This window comes from Sceloporus undulatus, chromosome 4 (genome assembly GCF_019175285.1).
Source record: "Sceloporus undulatus isolate JIND9_A2432 ecotype Alabama chromosome 4, SceUnd_v1.1, whole genome shotgun sequence".
NCBI classification, from domain to species: domain Eukaryota; kingdom Metazoa; phylum Chordata; class Lepidosauria; order Squamata; family Phrynosomatidae; genus Sceloporus; species Sceloporus undulatus.
In genome coordinates this window covers 121,752,250-121,776,676 of record NC_056525.1, presented here as the reverse complement: position 1 = coordinate 121,776,676, position 24,427 = coordinate 121,752,250, and the positions used below count along the sequence as shown (strand labels likewise).

At 40.9% G+C, this 24,427-nt stretch overlaps 1 protein-coding gene across 1 annotated transcript in view; it reads left to right on the top strand.

The window, feature by feature from the left end:
* Positions 1–24,427, top strand: part of CACNA1E (calcium voltage-gated channel subunit alpha1 E) — a 378,294-nt gene that overhangs the window by 328,787 nt on the left and 25,080 nt on the right. Inside the window, 8 exon segments of the mRNA XM_042461588.1 lie at positions 1,312–1,403; positions 2,614–2,779; positions 3,126–3,253; positions 13,574–13,670; positions 16,412–16,517; positions 18,852–18,959; positions 20,738–20,838; positions 22,401–22,507. Coding sequence (XP_042317522.1) covers positions 1,312–1,403; positions 2,614–2,779; positions 3,126–3,253; positions 13,574–13,670; positions 16,412–16,517; positions 18,852–18,959; positions 20,738–20,838; positions 22,401–22,507 — 905 coding nt within the window.

Here is a 24,427-nt window from a genome sequence, read left to right as displayed (position 1 = left end):
TAAAAGTAACATTTGAAAGTAACTAGAAATTTACCCATTGCACCCATCAAATAACTTTGATTTTATTCATTGTGTTGTGCCTGAAATGTGACATCAGTAACACCTTAATTACCCGCAACTAATTACAAGTAGCTGCATTATTTGTCATCTGCTAGCTCTGGTGCAACAGAAAAGTTGAGAGAGAAGGGGATGAGGGGAAGAGTTAAGTACTCTCTTCTCTTATGCAAACTGTCCCCTTTCAAGAGCACTTTGTTGGAGCTTCATTACAGTCACTGAACTGCAGCATATAATCCGCCCCTAGCATCCATCACGCTGACAAAATGGAAGGTTTCCTCTTTAAAGAAAGAGGAGTGGAGAATTTAATCTGTCGTTCATGAGGAATGTTATTTGGCATTTCCCTGCCACAATCTACTTGACTGGACCAGATTCTGCCTATCATGAACAGGAACACTCCAGTTCAGAAATCCAGGCTTCCAGTAGTAAAACTGAAAAGCTTTATTCAGCAACTGTAAATGTTCACCACAAATGTGTGCTGTCAGGACTGAAAGTCAACTGTTAATACAGTATAATTAAAGCATACCATAATTCAGATTTTAAGTGGGCAAGCAGCCCGTTTCACCTATTAAACTCGGGCAGGTTCCTTTCCTCCTTTTTCTCATGGTTGCCTCTCCTTTCATCCTATACCATTCGTTCTCATGGGATGGACCTTGAATCACCAGGCGTAGGTTTTCCTCATTTTAACCATCACCCTCATAGGGAGAGTAAAAGCCCTCATTTTAACCATCACCCTCATAGGGAGAGTAAAAGCCCTATTAATTAACCTATAACTATGTATCTCATGATCCCTACCAGCAACACATAATGTTACAGGCAAGCCAAGTAATTTGTCATGGCAGGTAAGCTGAAAGACTCAGCTCCTGACATTGTCAGAGAGAGCTAAAAGATGTTAAGTTTCTGTCACATTTATATATATATATTTGTTTCATTCCACCTGTTTTCCTAATTACAAAGAAGTTGCTATTTTTAGACACAAAATGTACAAAACCTATTCAGTGAAATTAATATGCATACAATGTGTGGCTTTACCTCTGTCATGAGTCCCAAATCTTTTGGAGAAAAATTTCCTCACCTTGAGGATGTTGTTATGTCTTCAAGACAAAAGATTCTTTTCCCCCAAACAGTCCAGTTCCTCTGCCATTGAACATAACCCACAGAGCAGCCAGGCTGGGAAATTTTCACAATATTATATTTCATTTCATTTTTACATCATCAACCTTGCTGGACTGACTTTTAATTTCTCTTTGTCTTTAGGTTTTTGGGAATATCAAATTAGATGAAGAAAGTCACATCAACCGTCACAACAATTTTCGCAGCTTCCTAGGTTCTCTCATGCTTCTTTTCAGGTAACTTGGCTTCTGCAGTCATGCGAGGATCCATTGAAACTTTATATATAACACAGCACTATCCTTCTCTAGGTAGACTTCCAAAAGCTCTTGAAAAGTGATCTGCTGGATAACTATCAGCTTAATACAAAGCTAAAGTAAGGATGCAGTGCAGGGGAGATGGGTGTCTCCAAGGTCAGTGGGACAGTCAGTGCATTCTGTGTTTTCACCTGGACCTTCAGTGAGCTACCCAACATGATGAATCTGTTTCAGGGATGGGGATCAGCACCTTGGATAGCTCCTTTACAATTTACACTGAAAAACTGAGTGGATTCAATGCCATAGTGACATCAGTGCTACCTACCTCCCCTCGGTAAATGCCCTTTGTGCATCCTTATACCTGGCCACTAGCACTGGGCTGAATGTCTTCTTTCAGCTCAGTGAGTTGCAGTTTATGCAGGCCTGCAACACTGTTTTCTCCCTTTTCTGGCTTGCTTTATTCTTTTTCCTTTTCCTTTTTTTTTTTTCCTTTGCCATGTTCAGAAGTTAGTTAAAATTCTACAAAAGGCAGGATGTGGACAAAAATGTGCTGTTTCTCCTCATTGAAGTAACAGGGAAGAATATCGCAGAAGTCACTGCTGTTCTCTCTGTTGCCAGTTGCAGCTGTGTCATGACCCATTAACCCAGGAAATTTTTGCCCAGATGGGAATCAGTTCTCCTACAAGAATGTGCAATGTAATGTCTAATTAGATACAGAAGTAGCACTCCATGCACCCTCCTCCAAAATCTGACTGGGTCTAATTAGAAATTGTAGTTACCAGCCTTGCTCTCTTTTCTAATTGGATATAATCAGATTGGTTAGTTAATAATTCTGTATTGATGTACACATGGTGTTCAGTATAAAGACTATTAGGAAGCTGTATTTGCAGCATCTTTGGAAGGAACTATGATAATTATTCCATATCCCAGAGACTTGCTGTTTGGGCAGGAGGTTAAACAAACTCAGTAAATTAACTAAATTTCTCTCTCAGTACAAGTTGTGTTGGCATGGATTAGTTACTCCTCTCCATCACCACCGTGACTAGTGGATGGTGCTATATTTGGATAGTGCTATATGATTTCTGACCACAGTCTGTTCGAATGAAAGAGCAATGCAAGATATAATGGCATTACAAGGGAGATTTGCTGAGCAAAGCAGTCAACTTGGAGGGTGGATTTGTTTTGCCTGCAGGAGTGCCACAGGGGAGGCATGGCAGGAGATCATGCTTTCATGTCTAGAAGGGAAAGGATGTGAGCTAGACACCACAGCAACATCTGGACAAAATGAGAATGAGCACTGCGGCACAGATCTGGCGTATGTTTACTTTGTCTCCTTCATCTTCTTCTGCTCCTTTTTGGTGAGTTCACCCTTACCTAATTTTTACATTCTAGCCTTATTAACAAATCATGGTCCACCATCCTATGATTAGTGGGATACAACATACAGTGGAATCAAGAAAGTGCCTGAAGTCCTAGTTCAGCTTTCACCTATTTGATTGAGAAAGTGTAATACAACGTCATGTCATTGTTGTGATTCGTTACTGAAAGTACTAAAATCTTACAGCAAGAGCAACATGCAGCATAGATGAAGAATTTTCTCTGCCAGGAGTTCCATCGTAGCTTTGTTATGTGTCTCTATTGGTTTTTCTGACCTCTATTTATTGTTTTGCCTTTGTATATTCTTTGATTTACCTCCATGCCCAGATGCTCAATCTCTTTGTGGCTGTCATCATGGACAATTTTGAATACCTGACTCGAGATTCCTCCATCTTAGGACCACACCACCTTGATGAATTTGTCCGGATATGGGCAGAGTATGACAGGGCTGCATGGTATGTAGGTTTACTCTGTTTTTACATACTTCAAAAATTCTGTTTAGATATAGTAATATTCAAGTCAAGCAAGAATGGAATGGAAATACCTTTTCTCAGTCCTGCACTTCCAAATGTGGTTGGATGACAGCCTACCAAAGTGACTTTTGAAGCAATGAGACAGTTTTGCTTATTCGGACAATTAGTGTCTGAATTGGTTTGAGTTAAGGGTTAAGAGGGGGATTTAAAAAACAACTAAGGTCTATCTGTTTCCCATATTTGAGTCCTACTGTATTGGTTTTGCAATCAGCTTCTTGAAATCCCTTTAAATGAGAGGAATTCCACACTTTTTGTGGCAAAAAGTGCCACAAAAACACTGAGAGCCATAGCATAAACTGGACTCACCAGAGGATGTACACTTGAGTTTAAAAATGTGTGCCCAATGTTCATTCTTTTTTTTAGCTGTGACATCTTTGTGAATCTATTTTTGAACAGCCTATCTCAGCACAACTTACTGAGAAATAAAATTTTCGTGGAAGTGGACATCCTTTTATTCAATGAAGTCACTCATTCCTACCCAAGCAAATCTGGCATGTTTAAAAGAGACAGTTTCACTATAGCTCCCATGAGAGTTTCAATGTACATGTCTAACTCCGGCATTCAGGTGTGATGGTGCTTAGCCTAAAGCAGCATTGACATTGGTGTGACATCATAAGCAATTTTTGGTGAGGTCTGAAATCAGATAGCTTGGGAGCTTTGTTCTTAATTGCCAGTTGTGTCAGGAATGAGGTCCTCTTAAAATACGTGAAAATGTTCATGGTTTATAAAAGAGATGGATCATCTCTGAAGTTCTTTCAATCTGGGAATTTCACAAACAGGACAGAATCTGCCTAATATATAATTGTGGGGTTTTCTGTAAAATCGGTCAGTCTGATACTGTTAGTTCATGATATGATCTTCCATGCTCTTTTAGCCAGACTGGATTTTTAATTCCTTTGCAGTGATATGAGATAAAACAAAGGAATCTTATAGCACCTTTGAGAGTAATTGAAAGAAAGAAATTGGTAGCATGAACTTTCATAGACTTCAATCTACTTCCTCAGATGCATGCAAACCCCTTTCTTCCAGTTACTCTCAAAGGTGCTACAAGATGCATTTGCATCCTGATTTTCTAGACTAACATGGCTATACATGAGATAAAACAGACTGTGAATGCCACACAGATTAGAAAGAGGAGCTGGATTGAATATCACATTTAGAGTTAGAACTGAACCATCAGTAGAATAAAAACATAAGAGCCATTTAAGATGAGACTAAAGACCTATCTAGTCCTACATTCAGTTCATACAAGTGCCTATAAGACGTTTTCCAGGCTATGAGTGCAACTCTCCATCATGCTCCCCAGGAATTTATCTATAGAGGCTTACTGGCTCTGATACTGGAGATGATATCTAGTCATCTTTGTAGTGATTGATAGCTCCATTAAATCTGTCAGGACAGCTTCAATTGCTGGGTTCTGTCACTTAATAGGGCAGGACAAGATATATAGGTATAGATACTGATAGAGATAAAGACATATCTACACATACAAAAGCAATATATCAAAGATGAGGTGAGACTAGAATTAGTGTTCCTAATTATGCTACTTTTGGCTATGAAGTTACTTTTTTCCATATGGACATCAGTTAAAACGTGATCTTCAGCTTGAAGTTTTAGTGATCAGTAAAAGTGGCTATGCACAGGTTCTCCTGATAGTGAGTCTCAGTTCTCAGATGTGCACACATGTTGCATATTTCTGAAGTTTGCATGAGATTATGACAGTTGTTTAGAAATCATTTTGCTATGGACTCAAACTGTAAAGGAAAGATTTCTGGAACATGTTGCTTTGAACTGCCTGACAAAAGATTGCATTTTGATACAACAATGCTGTGGTTCCAGGTCACTGGTTTTCCACACTACTTTCTTTTCTTCCTTCCATATGTCAGTGAAGCAGTTCAGTTTTCCTTCTGGCAGATACCCTGCGGCAGTTTCATGAAATAGATTTATCATATACTGATAACTCTGAATCTGATTATCAAGAATTAGGAATCATAGAATAGCACTATTGCACTCCCCCCCTCCAATTAATACAATACATTATCTAACTTTGCTGGAGTGGAGATGAGCAAGCTTAGGTTCTCTACTTTTGTCTTGAACACTGTTCAACTTAGATAATTATTTCCACATGTAAAAAACCTGAAACTAAATAAATCTAGCAATTCAGCTTCACACCAGGAGATGAAAGCATATTGGCTTTCTTCAAATAGCTGACTGTGCAAAACCATTTCCTGACTTTTCCTGGAATAGGTCTTGTAAGATGGGTGAAGAACTATTAATGTCAGGCTGTAGCCAGCAAGTAAGTATTAGATGGCATCTTATCACTGCCTCAGTCAGGACATTTTAACCCTTCCTATCCTTTTTGTTGGCAACTATGCTAGGATCTATTTTTTGCCTGCATAGTATGCCTTTACAAAGTTTTCTGTCTGAGTGGGAACGAAGTGGAATGAAGGAGGTAGTACCTATATTTTCACAAGAGTTTATTGTTATAGAACGTTTTCCTAGCTAGAAACAGGTGGAGAAAAATTGACATTTCTGGTGCTACCAGTTGTGCACTTGAATCCTCTTTCCCATTTCCTTAGTAGCCCTATTAACCCACCTGTGCTTTCTTTCCAGTGGCAGGATCCTGTATAAGGATATGTACAAATTAGTACGGGTGATCTCGCCTCCTCTGGGCTTGGGAGAGAACTGCCCCTACAGGGTGGCTTGCAAGGTTTGCCTCCCAATCCCCAGCCACAGCCCGGCAGTAGGAACATCCCGTTAAACCCCTCCTTCCCCTGCGCTGCCACCACTGCACCTCACAAGGGAACTTTGGCATTGCTTTCCCTCGAGTTTAAAGAGATCCGAATCTTCTCAGAACCAGCAGCTGTTATAGCCAGGAAGATGTGTGGAAGATAGCTTGAGCTCACAACATAAACTACAAAATAGTATTCACGGTGGTCTTCTAGGCCCCAGTAAAACAGATGGACCCTTATTTGGGAAGAGAAATAAAATGAGCCATTGGGAATATCCCTAGTTCCCATCCCTACACATGTATACCCAGATTAAATGTTGTTTTTTAACCCAATAATGTTATCAAAAATATCAACTGTTTTTCTCCTCCCTCCCTCCCAATTTCTAATTTCAGTCCATTTTTGATCATTTTTTTTATTTGGCCTTTTCAAACTGAATCGGCTTGGTTAGGGTAAGATCAAGATTGTTTTATTCTTTTTAGTTTTGTAAACTTTAAAATGGAAAAATATATTTCCCATACACATATGCTATGGAGTTATATAGCAAATTCCAGAAGCGATGTTGGATCTCCAATGAATAGAAGACCCTCACACTCACATATTACTTTTATGCCAGCTTCAAAATTCATTCCTGAAACCCTGTTCCGAGTGATGTCTTTCAAAGTTTACCAGATGGCATCATTGTGGTGTGCCTTTAGTCATTTCCCTTAGGTGACCCTAAGATGAACCTATCATAGGATTTTCTTGGCTAATTTATTCAGAGAGGGTTTGCCTTTGCCATCCCCTGAGGCTGAGAGAGTGACCTCAGTGGGTTTCCATGGCCAAGCCAGGATTTGAACCCTGATCTCCCAGTGTCCTAAACCAATGCTCAAACTTTCTAATACTTTAAATCTCCACCAGTTATTATTTTACTGGTGATATAGTTTACTGTTTTATATCGAATGTATTAGAACAAATTAATATTGTCTGATGTAACGTGGATGTTGCATAAGCAAAACAAATCTGTTTAATCATGAGAGTTTTTTGGTGGGTTACTGTTTTCATTCATTCTAACAGGCAGAGAACTAAAGCAAAGAGTTTTGCATGAAGAACCCCTGATATGGGAAGGAAGCCTCTGCAAATCCACTCTTGTTTCCTGCTTTAGCTATAGTCAAATCATTGTTCTTTGTATTTTGCTGAGTCTTCTGTTTCACAGCCATCTACCTTAATTCCTCAGTTTGTACTCTTTCTTTTCAATTTCTTTTGTTCTGTCTGGGGGAATAACTTTCTTAAGGTACTCCTTTTACTATCTGTTATCTATCCTTATCTATTCCCTTATTAGCTATCCTTTCTCCTCTTGTCTTCCAGCCTGTATGAGACAGTTTCATTCTTGATATCTTCAATGATTCCTTCTGCCTTGCCCATACAGTGCATACATTATGTAAAGATCAGATTTCCCTGTTGGAAGTGGAAGGTCTGAAAGATACCCCTGGTAGGAAAATAGTTCCAAGAGAAGTCAAGACCCAGATCCTCACCAGTGCCAGCTTCAGGGAGTGAGGAGTGCACTCAGTGCAATCCCACTGGCACAGACCAAATGGAAATCAGAGGAAGCATCTCACACTGTCAAACTGGAACTGAGGGCAGTCAGTTTGGCACTACAGGTGTTCTCTTCACAGAATTTATAGTCAGGCAGTCTTAATCTGAACTGACAATATGATTATCAAGACACACCTAAGCATGTGGAGGGAGCACTCACAGTTGTTGACGGTAGAGGCAATCCTATAATTACTTGGGTAGAAATCAATATACACTTGTCCCTCCATATTCACTAGGGTTAGGGGCACAAGACCCCTGTGAATATCGAAAAAACTGCAGATAACAAAAACACCATGTTTTTATCTGAGAGGCCACTTCTCTAGGAATCTCTAGGTCCTCCAGTGCAACTTGTGGTCAACGTCCAACAGACACTGACCATAGAACTGCACTGGAGGAGCTACAAATACATAGTAGGTTATTTTCTCTAGAAATCTCTAGGTCTTTCAGTGCAACTTTTAGTTGAAGTTGGCCATAGAGTTGCACTGGAGGACCTAGATATTCCTAGAGAGAGCATATTAATCAAATCCATGAATAATCAAATCTGCAAATATCAAATCCGCAAATATGGAGGGATCAGTGTATTCTCCCTGGAAACAGAAGATATTCAGGGGATTCTCAACACAGAGGTGAACTGGTTGAGCGGGGCAGATATAGACAACACAGAATGGTTCTTGTGCCCTGAAGTGTTTCACATCATCATAAGCCAACTAAATCTGATAGTGGATTTGGTTGCCTCTCTTTGAACAAAAATGTGAGCTGTTTTTTTCTTGAATTCCATCACAGAAGGATCGAGAAACCTCAATATGTGGAGAGCCCTGTGGCTCATATTTCTACAGTGTGCCTTTCTCTTCTCCTTCTCCCTTTTTAGGCAGGATGGTAAAAATAATTTTGTTGGGTCATTTTATTTGCACCCAAGTGGCCTTGGTGGGCATGGTAATCTCTCCCTAGATTCTTGATAGTCACCAGTCATACCAGTTCTCCTCAACCAAGGCACCATGCTCTCTAGAGTCTCCCAGCTTCACTGATTGCCTATGGCATTTGAGGGCAAGGGATATTTTAAAAAGATGCTAGATACACTGCCTAAATGATCTTGCAAAAATTTGACCAATAATACAGTATTTTTGAGTCTTCACCACAGCACAGGTCTATTACAACGTTGCTGTTATTCCTTCAGGAAGGTATGGAGAAGAGTGTCTGTCTTTTGACTTTTTCTTTGGTTTACAAGGGACAACTCCTTCACAGATCAGCCATGTTTCCCATTTTTAAGGGATGGTTCCTTACTGAAACCTCCCACAGTCCATAAATATCCTTTCAATCCTGGGTCATGTACGTTCCATCCCCCCCCCCCATATACACACAAATACCTTTTGTTAATGGTCATTCCCTCCCATCTTTCCTCTAACTCTCAGCCTCTGATTTTTGTCAGCGGTTTTGGATATAGTATATGGCCTTCCAGGTCTTGTTTAAGAACTGTGCTTTGTGTGGAAGGAAAATCCCATGGTCAGATGACCACACGAAATGCTTGTTCTGTCCCTATGAGGGGTACCATGTAAACTTGTGCTTGATTTATTGAAGCCTCCTGAGTCAGGCTGTAAAGAACTGGATTTCTCAGCTCTGAAATGTGTGTGGGAGCAATCCTTGAAAGCAGCTGAAGTGGCCACGAAGAACCATCCCCTTCACATTGCTTTTGTATCTCTCTGCAAGCAACACACGATTGTGTCAATTGTGGCTCCTTAACATCAAAGGCCCACCAAACTCCCTCTACAGCATTCGTGACTTCACAAAGTGGCCCTGAGGTGACTGCAACCCCTCTGATCCCAGGAAGATTGATATTGGTACTTTCATGCCCTGCCTCCCAGATCCTGGCATGTCTTTTGAGTCTTACTACTCTCACTGCACTGCTCCTCTCCAGAAGTCCCCTAGACTTTTCATTCGCTATGGAGGATGTAAGTGTGGCTTTCTAGTTTCTTCACATAGACTGTTGTGAAGGATAGTTGATCTCATCAGATAGGCACATCAACTTGCTAAAAGGTCACATCTACAACTTGCCTCATGAATTACATCACACTTGACCCGTGCGGTTTGTGCCTCTCATGCATGGCTGCAGGGAGTCGCCTTGCTGGAGCTTTGTATACTTGGGCCCAGCTACCCATCTTTATCTGACACTATTGGATTGATTGCTGAGCATGGACAGATGCAGAATTTGGCTGGGCATTGGAGCTGACCAGCCCCACTTCCACTGATAAGCTTGATAATAATCCATTTGTGTGAGGCACAGAGGCATGAAGAAGGCGGCCAAGTCATTTATTTTAGTTCTTTGAGTGGTCATCTGTGTCCTCACACACCCATCCTCCTCCCCTCATTCTTGCAGGTTGAACTTGCAACAGACATTGGAACTGAGGGGAGTAGCTACTTGGTGCTATTTATGCTGGCACCCAATGGGGCAGGGTTACCTCCAAAAGCTACTCAGCTCTGGAGCATTCCATGAGTCAGATCTGTGCATATGCAAGATTCATTTTTGTGAGGGCACAGATGACCACTCAAACAACTACAGGTAAGCAACCTATCGTTTCTGAAAGTATTTCACAAAAGTGGATTTACAGAGGTTGCTCTCACACATCAGGGATATCTCACTGACTTAACTTCCTGGCTGTTGGAGCAAGTGGAGGAATGATATCCTTCTGTCACTACAGGAAACAAGTGCTCCTTACAGGGATGTAGCCAAGGGGGGGGTGTTCTTGGGGTCCGGACCCCCCCTTCCATTAGAAAAATGAATGGTGTGTGCTGCTACGCCGCCGTGCCCAAGCCCCATTATAATGGTGGCACTTAGTCTGGACCCCCCCCCCCCCCATTCCTAAAATCCTGGCTACGTCCCTGCTCCTTATAAAGTACCAACAGTCATATTTGTGGCCAGTGAAAACCATTTTTGTGCTGCATCATGTGAGTGGAGCTGTGGACAATAAACATGCCAATTATTATTTTCTGTTTACAAGTCTCTGGTTGCCCTTAAGTCCTCTTCACCATTGCTTTCTGAGAATGAAGATAATAATGTAGTACCTTCCGTTCCCAGGCACGCCAGCTAAGGATGTTCAGACATGTTGTTCTTTCATCTTTTTCTAAAATTGTCTACAACTTGCCGCATGAATAAGCCTCTATTTCTCTGTATTTCCTCTTTAGTCTTCCAGGATGCAATTATAATTCTCAGGACAATCTGCAAAATCTGGTCTTTGACTGGGGCGGGGCGGGGGGACAGCCATTACAGCACAGGGAACAGTGGGCTGCTTCATAACTGAAACTCAAAATAGTAATGCTCAGGGTCATTTTTTTCATCGTTTTACCATCATCATTATTTCTCTGCCCAAAGCTTCACCACAGACCACATTTCTCTTCTAATTAAATAACTGTATCTTGAATGCATTTCAACCTTGCACAGCCAAAACAGATCAAACATTGCCTTTCTGAAGAGCATTTATGCAGTTCACATTCAGAAGACATTGCAACTTACTCAGCTACATCATAGGCAGAAGTGAAAACGTCTGTAGAGGGTATACAGGACTATCTTTTTAACATCATGCAGGGATACTAGAAAGTGTTTGGACCCTATTCTTAGTTCTCAGCAGCAACACAGCACTATTCCATCACGCAGCTATCCAAGAGCAAATACAATTCTCATGTATTTGTTGTCTCTCTCGCTAATGTTTCCCTCCATTCTTTCTCATGAATAATATTGGCTAGAAAGTCTTGTGAAACATGACGGTTTTTATTCTTGAGCCAAACATTTGCCTAAAACCTTAAAAGATTGTTGGCAAATTGATAATTACTTTTTAAAATTTTCTGTGTAGAATCAGTATAAGTTTTGCAACAAACTTTCCCCAAGGACTGGATAGAAACAAACTTTTCTCCAAATTATCACTATTTTTCTGTCATTACAAAGACCCAAATCATCTCATTTCCCCTCATTTTTCTTACTTATCCCACAGTAGTATGTAGTTTTTGTCATTTTTTTTCTTCTCTTTTACACAAGATTTCACTGCAAGATCTCAGAACAATGATTTGGTTCATTTGCTCACCACAAAATGATGCATAATTCCCATTTTGAAATGTTTCACTGCAACAACTAAGGATTATAGAGGTTAAAACAGAGGAGGAAAGAAGTAAATAGCATTTAAAAGTATTTGTCTCGCTTTGAAGCTGAAAGTTTTACAACAGAGCATGACTATCCTGGGATGAAAAACATATCGGCTAGTGGGGCTTCCCTTGTATGGAATAGTTCATGTAAAACAGTTTTAATGATGTGCAAGTCTTTTTTTTTTAATTTATCTGGTAGAAGGAAGTTTGAAATAAATAAATGTTTCAAATGGAGGAAAGTGAACTGTTGGGGGAAATTGAATGAAGAACATATAAAATAATGAAGCATATTACCCAAAGCAAATTACACCTTGGATTAATGAGACTTTATTTAATTATTTATCTTATATCTCCTTCTCCCTAAAAGTCCTTTCTGGGCATTTAATGTAGCTGTTGCTCTTAACAACTAAAAACTAATAACACAGTGTTTTAACACTGGATTCAGCATTCATCTGGTTGAAAGATAAGTTAAGAGCTGTTGGAACAAGTTTGAAGAATGGTTTTAACAAGTAGCAGGCAAGGCTACTTGTCAGCCTTAGTGTCTATCACCTAGCAAGAGCTAAGAGCTGGCTTTGTCAACCTAAGCAAAGTTTACTTTCATCTTATGTCTGATTATGTCAGATAACAGCTTCCATTTTGGACATCTTTTTTTTTAAAGACCTAAAGGCATCCTATCGCATGGCTACAGGTGTCTTTTTCTTTCACTTACAAGCTGCCAAGAGAAATTACCTCTGATGGGAATAGGGAGAAAGGTCTATATTCTTCCTTCTTTCTAATCCCCATTCATATGATCAGATTAAGGATTCAAACTGAAGGTCCCAGAGGTCCTGGTTGATTTTGCTACCTTAAACACCGAGTATGGTATAACATACCATTACAAGAGAGTTATAAGACAGAGAATACTTCCAGGTAGTCACTGTTAACTGTCACTTTCAAATGTAGGAACCCAAATGAACCTTGATTCTCAGAAGGGCAAACAGCTGCCTCTGCCAAGACTCTTTAAACTCCTACCAGGTGGAACCTGAATTTGCATGTGTGAAAGAACTGGGAAGGGGAGGAGAAGGAGACGGGAGCATGGCATGTAGAATTTTTTTCTTGATTTTGTTTTCTTAGCCACTGAGCATGCTTTTGCACCAGTGCATGGTGGGAAAGTACTCCATCCTAGAGCTGGATGGAAGCAAACTGACACATTCCTTTGACAAGTTGTCTTGGTTCACTGCCCTCCTATGCAAGATGCTACTTTCTGATTGCATAGACACTATGAGAGAGGGATGTACCTGCCACTTCAGCCATGGGTTATGTGGCAACATGAATTGCAGGACTTGGTGGAGGAAGAAAGAAGCCACTGGAGCTGAAGGAACAGCTCTGGTTCTGCTAATTCATTGAGGCGTGCACCACCATACCCCGAATAACCCCTTGTTGAAGTGTTGTGAATCTTGATTTATGCCACTTGCACACAGCCCTGGGAAGTATCTGGAGTAATGGGGGCAGGCTGAAGGAAAAGCTGGTCAGAGAATGCATCTGCAGAGATGGAAAGGCAGGTCATTCATACTGGTGGCATTCCTGGGTCTGTGTGAGGCGTGCTATAAATCGATATCAGCACAGGCTGCCTTGTATGATTTGCATTGATTAATGGGTTTCCTGTTCTTTTCCTGTTTTGTCTTTTTGTTTTGTTTTCTCTCTTCTGTTCCCTATATTCTGTTTCATTTGGGGGTTTGGGTCTCTGGGAATGCCTTTTTCTTCTTCTTTCGTCTCTCTGCATCTCCCCTTCCCCCCCATTTCCTTTGTCCTCTTTCCCCTCCATGAGCAGTGGCCGCATCCATTACACTGAGATGTATGAAATGCTGACTCTCATGTCCCCACCACTAGGCCTCGGCAAGAGATGTCCCTCCAAAGTTGCTTATAAGGTAGAACAACCCTTCTTTCCTTTATGGGCTACTGGTCAGCAAGAAATGGGAAAGGCATAATCATGGGACTGAAGGGTGGCGGGGAAAGCTTCCCGATAAGAGAAGCTGCCTGAAACTGTCAAGGGTTATTTGCTTTTAAGACAAATTGTGTTGACTTCTTAAATGTTTCATAATCACCTACTCTGCTAATTTGGATTAGCAGCATTGCCATTAAAGGAGAGGAATGTGTAGCAGTCAATAGAGGTTGGATGTTAAGGTAGTAACTTCACAGTATAGGAAACACATAAAGCGTCTTTAGTACAGGTCCAAAAGATAGAATGATCATATCTGCAATGTAATGGAAGAAGTACTCCTTGGAACTTAGGTGGGCAATTGTGTAAGGCCAAATGGTGGCTTGTTCCTCCAGGAGACCTTGGAGGGCCACACTCTGCCACTGCGCCCGTCTCTGCAAAATAAAAAGTTAGAGGGCCATGGGGGAATTTCCACTGTGTTTTTTTAGCCCTCCTAGGCCTTTTTAGGCACAGGAACAGCCATTTTAAAGCAATAAAAAAGTGAGCAGAGGAGGCTAAATAACCTAAAGGCATCAAATCCTGTCTGATCTTGACTGCTAAGCAGAGTCAGCCCTGGTTGATAACAAAAGGAGGCTTTTGTCAGAGGCAGAGCAAATGTTTCCTTTATGTAAAATCTCAGATTCCATTTGAAAGCTCCAGTTAAAATGGTCCTAGATGGCAAGACTGGGAATTGTTCCACCCTGAAGCCATGGAATGCTGCTATCATTTAAAGTAGACTCCAGAACAGACTGGCAAAATACACCAGCTTACCGTCGGCTTGGGAATGTGGCGTATGCACGATGCATACCCCAAGCCATCAGGAAGCCGCTTTTCAGAACTCCAGCAGCACAGTGTTTAGACACCACATGCCACAGGAGCACCAAAAAGCCACAGCGGCAGCAGAAAGGATGCCTTTTTTCTGGCTCAAAAAGGAGCAGCATTTTACTGTTTTTTTTGTGCTGGAAAAAAGCCTGATCGGGGCCTCAGTGTGTGGTTGCCACAGCCCCAATCCAGCACTCAAAGGGATGACATCAAGCTGCACCTATATGGTTGTCTGTTTCAGCTCTTACTGGACTAAATGAGCCAACAGTCTATATAATTATAAAGATATCTGCTTTATACTGTAAGCATTTGTGGCTGCAATCCTATACTAGTATCCTGGAATATTTCCTGTTAAACTACTTGAGGCTTACAATTGAACTACAATTGAACTAATCTAAAAGCCATCTGCCTGATAAAAGACTTGAAACACTGCAGTAATTAAGCAGCACTGCTAAAAATAGTACTGGTTTGTTAAAATATATGATTTTTTTTACAGTTTTTAACAAAAATTATTTAGTGCCCTCAGCAGTCTGGAATAAGGTAACATTGGCAAGTACATGGAGAGCTTATGGGAAGACCTCTATATAACATGCAGCTCAGTCCCTCTTTGTCTCATGGACATGTGGGGATGGAAAGGTGAATGTCACTTCCTGTAAAATCTCTTGGTATAAAATTTGCATGGATCACTCCTGTTGCCTGGAAGGCTCTCCACTGAAGCTGAGCTAGACAAAGTCCGGTGAGGTTTGCCTTCTGTGGGTACTGTAGTGGAATGTGTTTGCTGGTCCCTCAAACTTGAGTAGTGGCTGAAGGAATCTGCATACCAGTTCTTGGTATACATGGCATGAGATGGAGCTATGAGTGAGTAGGAGAATATGCACTGCTCCGATTGGCAGCCTGACTGTTCTGTCACAGGGTTGCAGCCAAAATTTCAGAAATGCAGGTCCTGGACATTTTAGTTGAATGCTACTAGAAAGGACTGCTAAATGATGGCCTTCAGCATACTTGTACAGGAATAGTAGTCTAGGACCTTATTCAGGATTTATCCAAGGATGGGTTCTTTTCAGGGTTGTTTTTTTCCCCATGACAGCTCTTATGTGTACTCAGCTCTACATGTTTTCAGAATCACATATCCCTTCTGTTTCCTGCATGTGCACATGGAAGCCTGGTTACTGTTTGGGGCCCAGATCTTGCCCAATGATTCTGAGTGTGATGCTTCCAAAAGTGCCCAGAATAAGGGTGATGGGTGTAGTATTGGTGGGTAGCATAAGAATGTACAAAGCAATGTATACTCTCTGGGAAGTGGATTTGGCCATTTCAGTTTCCCCTTGTGGGGAAAAAGGAGCATGACCCACCCACTCCTGCCTTGGTCATTGGTTTCTCTTCATTTGCACTTTCTCTCCCCCTTCTTCAACTTCAGATAAGTTGGAATCATTGCATGGGCAATCATGTGCTGCCAAATGTAAACTTTAAAAAAAAAACTCAAAAAGGGGGCGCCAGGATGTAGCTGGGTAGCTGGTTAAAAGAGCTCTGAATTTGAGTAGAATCCAACTACTTCCAGATGCAATAAAACTGAAACAAACAAAACCAAAATGGCTGTATATCAAAAATGCAGAAGTCCCCTGGGGCCGTCTCTCCTTGCAAGTCAGTAAAAAGATGTGTTCTTGACAAAATGACTAAAATGACAAAAGACAACAAGAAAGCCAGCATGTGGAAGGTGAAATGTAATGTGAATTGGGAGGACGGAGGGGGCGATCCTTGCCCTCCTTTTTGGCTGTGCTGTCTTATGCATTTTTCCTCTTGTTCCCCTGATACGTTTTTCAATATTGTTTGTACCTGCTTCCCCTCCCTGACCCCCACTCTCTTGTGCAGAGACTGGTCCTGATGAATATGCCTGTGGCTGAGGACAACACAGTCCATTTCACTTCCACCTTGATGGCACTGATCCGAACGGCTCTGGATATTAAGATTGCAAAAGGTAAAACAGAAAGTTGGAGGATGGGATACAGAAATGACAGAAAGGTCAAAGTAATTTTCAAATAAGAAATTTGCCAAGAGTCAAATATCAGGAGCACTGAAAAACCTGAGTGTTTAATGGGAAGAATAACTTTCCTGGTAGTTTAGAAGCTAACTAGATCCAGTAACCTTCATGCTTCTGAATGATTTGGGTGAAGACAGACACTGCTTTATAAGATTGTCATACATTGCGAATATCTTTGTTTCTCCTCTAGGAAATCTACTTTCCGGGGATAAGCACTGATAAATGAGTGCTGTGGGTGATCACCATGGATGCTGATTCCATTTTAATACTGGTTATGTTACAGTTCTTATAGGAAAATATTGCCCAGTATGTATGACATCACTGACACTCTGACCCACATACTCTTATATTCCAGCAAACTGTGAGGCATAAAATACACACACAGACACACTAGTGTGTGTGTTTTGAAGTTTGTGTTTATGGATATATATGTCTTTAGAAAAATAAAGCTCAATAGTCCATCTAATACACAAGGTACATTGACATGACTCACTTGCTGATAGCATTCATCTTGTCAGCAGATGCATTTTCACCACCAGTATTAAAAGCAAGAGGTACAAGGTGGGTGAAAGGTCTACTAGGAATGCAGAAAGAGTGTTATTGATAAGCAAAAGCTTCACTTTGAGCACTGCTTTTCCATTGTTATCCATATGAAACTGTCCTGAAATCTTATTTACAAAGAAAGAGAAAAAAGAAATGGGACAACAGCATGTCTGTGTGGGATGGACTTAGGATCAGCATCTGAATGTGGCAACCAGAATGAAAATGGGATAACAGAAGGTTTTTGTGGGATGGAGTAGGACTAGTGTCTTTAATGAGTGCAACAAAGAAAATACTTCAGAAAATTCTATGTCATATCTGAAGGGAAAATTAGATACGGTAAAGCACGCTCCTGTAATGTTATTGTGGATAACAATTACCTCTCAGCAATTTGAACTGCAGCTGTGAAAGAATTATTGGATTTGAAACTTCTTGTATCTTCCAGAATCTACACAAGTGTAAAAAACCCAATAAAGACCAAAAGGACCTAGATCCAAACCACACTGCAGAAATAATCCAGTTTGAGAATGCTTTAACTGCCCTGGCTCAGTGCTAGGGAATCCTGTGAATTGTTGTTTGCTGTGGCATCAGAGCTCTCTGACAGAGAAGGCTAAACGTCTCACAAAACTACCATTCCCAGAATTCCCTAGCACTGAGCCAGGGCAGTTAAAGCAGCCTCAAACTGGATTATTTCTGCAGTATGCTTTGGACCCTAGACCTATATTCATTTGGCAGTTCCAACTACATACAGTAGATTCACTGGCCTGTTACAGACTGCCAAAATAAAGCTGCTTCGGGTCTCTTTGGAGGTATGCTATTTAAATGATGCATGCATCCTAAGAATCCGGAAGCTGCACCAAAGCTGCACTCCAGTGCTTAGGAATGGAGTGTGGCATTGGCGCGACCTCCGGACTCTTAGGACCCATGCATCATTTCAATAGCATACCTCCAAAGAGACCCGAAGCAGTTTTATTTTGGCAGTCTGTAACAGGCCACTGAATCAATGAGGTTTACATAATCAATTGATTCCATTGATCTATTTTAGTTGGGACTACCAACTAAATTTATGCCTGAAGAGTAAACATTTCATTGCCTTTCTTGATGGGAAAGACACAAAGGTTTGATCTTAGTTGAGCTAGATTTATCAGATTTTGTTGTTTCTTTGCCCACAGTCCTGCACTGGAAGAGAGAACTGTGCCAGACCTCCAGTGTCCCACTGATTTTGACCTATCTTGGTAGCTAGCAAAATATGCAGTTGGCTCTCCTTCTCATCGAGAGACAGAGAGGAAGAAACTTTTATCTCTGAGCTTTGGACATACAGTACTTGGACTCAGTAAAAGCTTGTGTTACTTCCAAACCCTACCCAACCCCAGTGTAACAACAGAGGCAATTAATTACTTTAATTTGTTTTATTTATATACCGCTATTCCAAAGATCATAGCGGTGAACATCAAGTAAACTAATTAGCAAGTAAGCTAATTACAATCCATAACCCTATCTGTCTTTCTTGAGTTCTGGGGCTTAGGGCTTCTTGACAGAAAGCTGAGAAAGGTCATAGCTCAATGACAGAGCACCTATCTAGGGCTAGACTCTTGCCTGAAATCTTGAAAAGCCCTGGACAGACTTGATGGTGAAGATGGTTTAACTCATTGTAATTCACCTTCCTGTGGGACAAATAGGGAGAGCCTGGCTGCCCCACTCCCCAACTTCTTTTGATCTACTTTCCTTCAGGTGGTGCAGACTGGCCGCAGCTAGACTCAGAGCTCCAGAAGGAGATTCTAACCATCTGGCCTCACCTTTCGCAGAAGCAGCTGGATGTATTGGTGCCCATGCCAAAAAGTGAGTCATTGTTTCACTTGTCCAACTAAGCAAATATTTCATGTGAACTATGGGCTCCTTCACACAGGGCAAATATGTTGGGAGCTTCCTGGAGGTTGCAATATTGGTTGATGCAGTTTGGGTTTTTGTTTTGTTTTTTGTAAAAATATCCAAACAATGTTTCTTTTCCCCCAGCCCCATAAAAAAGGCACACTGGCAAATAACATATATATGCAGAGGTGACAACAACCAGCAACAGCTGAGGAGCTATGTTGCAAGAACTCACTCTTCTTTAGACCAGTGTGGAAGACTCCTTTGATCATGCCCCATTTATAGGTGTGAATCGGGAAACCATACTTAAAAACAAGGACACATAAAGATTAGAATAACATTCCAACCCTCATACTCCTCTAGACTAGTCCCACTGGCCAGGAATATTGTGGTCAAGTACTTAAACATGGAGGGGACGCATCGGATTAAAGGGATCTGCATAAGCTACCAAGATCATCACTCCGCACATCCTTGTACAGTGTGTGCACCAGTACAGAACAGACACATTGCTGGTTTCCTGAAAGCCATGGCTGACAAATTCAGTGGGGACAAGGAAATGGCCTTCTTGGTGGCTGCACCCAGGCTCTGCAACTCCCTCCCTAAAGAGGTCATGATGGCCCCTTTCCTGTTCTTCTTTTGGCAACAGATAAAAACATTTTTGTGCCATCCGGCTTTTTCAGACTGACATGGGTTGGTCTTTTAAATGCTGTGCAATTCAGATGTCAGGTTTTGTATATAGCTTTTAATACACTTTAATACCTTTAATCTGTAATGTTTTTAACTTTTTAAATAGTTTAGTTGTTTGTCTAAACTGTATATTTATACTTTTAATGCTTCAGGGTTGTTTTTAATTTGTAGACTTTTAAATTTGCTGGTAGCAGCCCTGAGTCCTTGTGTCAGGAGAAAGATGTGGAGATGATAATGATAATATGCTCCCTCCCTTTTCCTGCTCTCCACTGCCAGAGGGTTTATCCAGAAAGGAAAAAAGTATCTGGATATATTGAGACTTTCTCTTTCTTTCTGTTCTGATTTTACCTACATATTCCCCAGTTCGAATCCAAAATCTTTCTTGAAACATCCTGGTTTCCCTCCCTCTCCGCTCCCTTGTTTCTCCCCTTCTCATTCATCATGTCTCACATCTAGACTCAGGCAATGTTTCAGAAATTGATTTTCAGCAATTTCCACAGGAGTCTTAGCTGACGTGCTATAATACTTTAGCAATATGAAACTAGTTAAGCATTAGAATCATTTTGTTTTGATGCAAACATTCCTCTTTCTGTTGCTGGATCTCTGCTGAATTTGAATTCTAGGGGAAAAAACAGCTTTTTGTTTTACTGGAAACAACCATAGCTAGGGCAAGAATAATAAAACAGACTGCAAAGATGAGATACATTTCATTATTGAAAACACTGGGTTAATTTAAACTGGCCTGTCAAGTAGGAATGAAGAGTCCTTGATAAGACTGGGAGTTCCTAAGAAATACCTCAGGAAGAAAAAAATGTAATGTGTATATGTATAATAAAATCAGTTTGTACAGGAACAAAACCTGGGACTTCCAGAGATATTTTATTTCCTCGTCTAGAAGAGCTCAGAGTTATGTTTTACCTGTTTCGAGGATAAGATACAGTTTTCTTCACAGCCATGCAATAAATGATGGTCTCATCTTCAAAGGTCTGCAAACCTATTATTACATCTGAAAAGACTGAATTCAAATTGCATCAAATGCTGCTTTTTTTCTTAATTTTCAGCAACAGACCTAACAGTTGGAAAAATCTACGCAGCCATGATGATCATGGACTATTATAAGCAGAGTAAAGCTAAGAAACAAAGGCAGCAGCTGGAAGAACAGGTACCATTCCGCTGTATCAGGATACAACATATCCTGTTGCCCTGAAGATTAAACTGGAAAGTTAGGTGTGGAGCTGTATGAGAAAAGGATGTGGGAGGTTATGTGCACAATGATACACAGCAGAAAATTCCCAACCCCTAGCAGTGATGTTAGAGGGGTTTTTTTCCCTTTCTTTTGGAGCCTGTTTTCTTAAGGACTACAGCATCTGGAAAGTAGATATCTTGCAAGAAGAACATTGTTATACAGTGGACAAATGTTGTACTTGTCCATAACATGCTTGGAACGTAATCTGTCAATTTCTATAATTGTTTGCCTAATTATTATCTGTATACTCTGCTCTTCCTCCAAGAAATTCAGGTTGGCTTACATGCAGTCCCAAGAAAGTTTACCATCCGGAAAGTTTACAGAGCAGTGGTGGCACCAGAAAGAAATATTGGAGGTTGGGGGTGGCGAGTGACATAGAAAGGGCAAGCTATAAACTATGTGTTTGATTTCTCCAAGATCAGCAGTGGCAGATGTAACATGGATCCTTCCAAACATGTGTTCTTTGAAGAAAGTGTCAATCCCTCAAATAAGCATGTTTAGGACTGCAGCCTTACCATATATTCCTGATCAGCAGATTAGGAAGTATTTGTACCTGAAAAGTGCCTTTTCTTTAAGCAACTATTGATGCCTAGCAGTGGGGAGCCACCTGCCCTTCCTTAGGGTGCTACCCATCTTAGAGTAGAACTGCTGTGTGGGTTTGGGTGTCTACTACAGCTGATGCCAATTGACATTCACAGAAATAGTTACCTAGATTTTACCTCCTCATATCAAGGAAAAGTAGTCAGAAAGCAAGTTTATCAAAATGTGGGGAAATGTAAAATCACAAGATGTATTGGATTCACAAGAACTTGTCCTGCCTTCATATAAATATGGATTGGGTTTTAAAATAATAATAATAATAATAATAATAATAATAATAATAATTATTATTATTATTATTCAGCCTATACTGATCCAAGAAGGATCATTTCTCAGATTCCAAACTTGATGTTGTTGTTTTACTTTTCCCCTGTAGCATGTTGGGATAGGTCACTCAGAGTCAGTTTAGATAGTCATTATTATTCACATCAGTCCTGTTCACATAAACAGGCTGGGATGAGGGACAATTCAGACTTTTTACATCAAAAGGTGCAGGTAGATGAAGGTGATATGGGTCCCCTGCGCTCCTCTCCATACCAATATTTGCCATCAGTTCAGGTATTCCACCCCATCCCTGCTGAAATACTTTAAGTGAACTTGGTTGCAGGGGTGGGAGGGCAGGTGACTAAGGAAAGCAAGTGTGATTTTCCCACATTGTTATCCAGCTTCACTGCAGCCCATCTTCACTCATCTTTAATTGTAAAATACGGGCTCTCGCATCCCACAACCTGCTATATATGCCAATAGGACAGGTGTAAATAAATGAATTAACCACCATGGCTTTTCTTATCATATCTAGTTTGGCCCTTCATGTACATTCTGTTACTGCTTTACTTAGCTGTTCCTCAAATAAAGTTTTCTTCTTTTTTGTAATTTAGAAAAATGCCCCAATGTTCCAGCGCATGGAACCTTCCTCTCTTCCTCAGGAGATCATTTCTAATGCCAAAGCTTTGCCTTACCTCCAGCAAGAAACACTGTCGGGACTGTAAGTGTAGATGTTTGAGTAAGCAACATGTTCACGTTGGTTTTTATATTCCAATTGCAGCTCTCTTAAATAGTGCTACAAAATGCAAAGATGTAATAGAAAGAACCAGCCAGTGGGAAGGAGATCTGAAACAGATCCAAAGGTCTTGATAATAAACAGGCAAGTGCATTCTTGGCCTGAGGTTCCCAACGTGGCACTATTTTGATGCCTACTAGGGATGTCAGTCTTTGTTTCATCCTCCTATACAAGACTGAATAACTTCAAAAGTTTTCTTCCTTTTGGATGAAGTTACAAGAGTTTTTGTACCTTGGGTGGGGGAGAGAATGCTCAAAAGGCTCCTGTTCATGCAAAAGAAAAAAACCCAAAACAAAAAAACTGTGTATTTTATCCAAAATGCTCACAATATCGGTTTGTGCAAAAACAAATTTTGCACAAAACGTTGGATCATGCCCCTCACCTCAACTATAGCAGTGTCTGCATGTACTGAGATACTGTTTCTCGTTTAGGACAAGACAATTCGTCAGTATGTTTTACATCTCTAATGCTTACTAAGGTCTATGGGAAACTACCAAATGAAGCACATGATTTGCAGACGCTCATTAAGCCCAGAAGTGTTCTTAAGAAATAAAGATGATAGGCAGCTACACACCAGGAACTTTATTTTGCCACTTGCTAAAACTTGTTCCAAAAATGTGAGGTGACCCAGAATTTATCAGAGAAGATGAGAAGATTGTGTGGTGACCAAAAGTCTTGCAGGGGAGGAGCTGGGGTGACCCATGGGAGACCTGGAAGGTAAGACATGGCTGCCAGGGGATCGCCAGGCTGCGCAAAGAAGGCTACAGAACACTTCAGGGAGAGTTGAGTGCATAGCAACTGGGCAACTAGCGGAGGAAGCCAGCTGGTGGTAAAATGCTACAAAGTGTCTGGCTGCTGGTGCAAAGCTCTGCATGATGACAGAGAAGATTGTGGAGTAATCTTGAGAGGTCTGGAAAGAGCACAGGAGTTCCAGTGGAGGTGAGAGTGAAATAAAATGGAAGTGTGTGTGTATGTTTGAGAAATGAATGGATGGAATATGTGGTTGCATGTGTTTGAAGTGTTTAGGGGAAAAAGAGTGTGTGATGAGAGTGATCCTGAAAGAGGGATGCTGCAGTGTGAATGGATCACACTGAGTGTGAAAGAGATGAGGTTGCCTACTTTGAAATGTAGTTCTGGCTTTGCAATTGCAATGCCTCAGTCATGGAAGCAACATCTTCAGTGCGTAGCCCTTCCACATTTGTTTCTTCCTTTTTTTCATACGGGAGAAAGTATGTTAAGGAACACCACAGGAATAATTTCGTGATGCCCTTGAATTGTAAGTGGTAGGAGGATGCTGGGAAGCATCGAACATTTGGAGGGTGATCCTGCAACAGAAAACTGTTTTTGCATGTTGTGTTTTCCAAGGGTCTTTTTCTACATCATGGATCAGGCCCAAACTTTGACCTGCATTCAGTTTTGTGGGTACATTACTTGTTTTCTAGTTTCAGCAGCTGTCCTTGCTGTGAAATGGGTATTTTGTTACTGGCCATTCCCAAACAGTGCAGCAGCCATTTTTGTGACCAGGCCCTTACCATAGTGGCCCTCCTGCCCACTAAACCTTCTCAAAATTCTAGATACGGTCATCAGCCTAGAAAAACATGGGAGAATCCTGGTCTAAAAAATAGGGGCAATCATTGGCACAGCACCATCATAAGGATTTTTTAAAAACTATGGACAGACCCAGCCTATTCCTCAAACTACACATAGAGAATGCAGAACTGAAAGCCGTCTCTGGCCTTGAAAGCTAGATTAAATGCCCAGTTATGCAAACTGCTTACTGTTCTTTTTCCATGTCACCATCAAAGTTTTCCCAGTCCTGTTCTATAGCAGCACTCTGTACCTGTG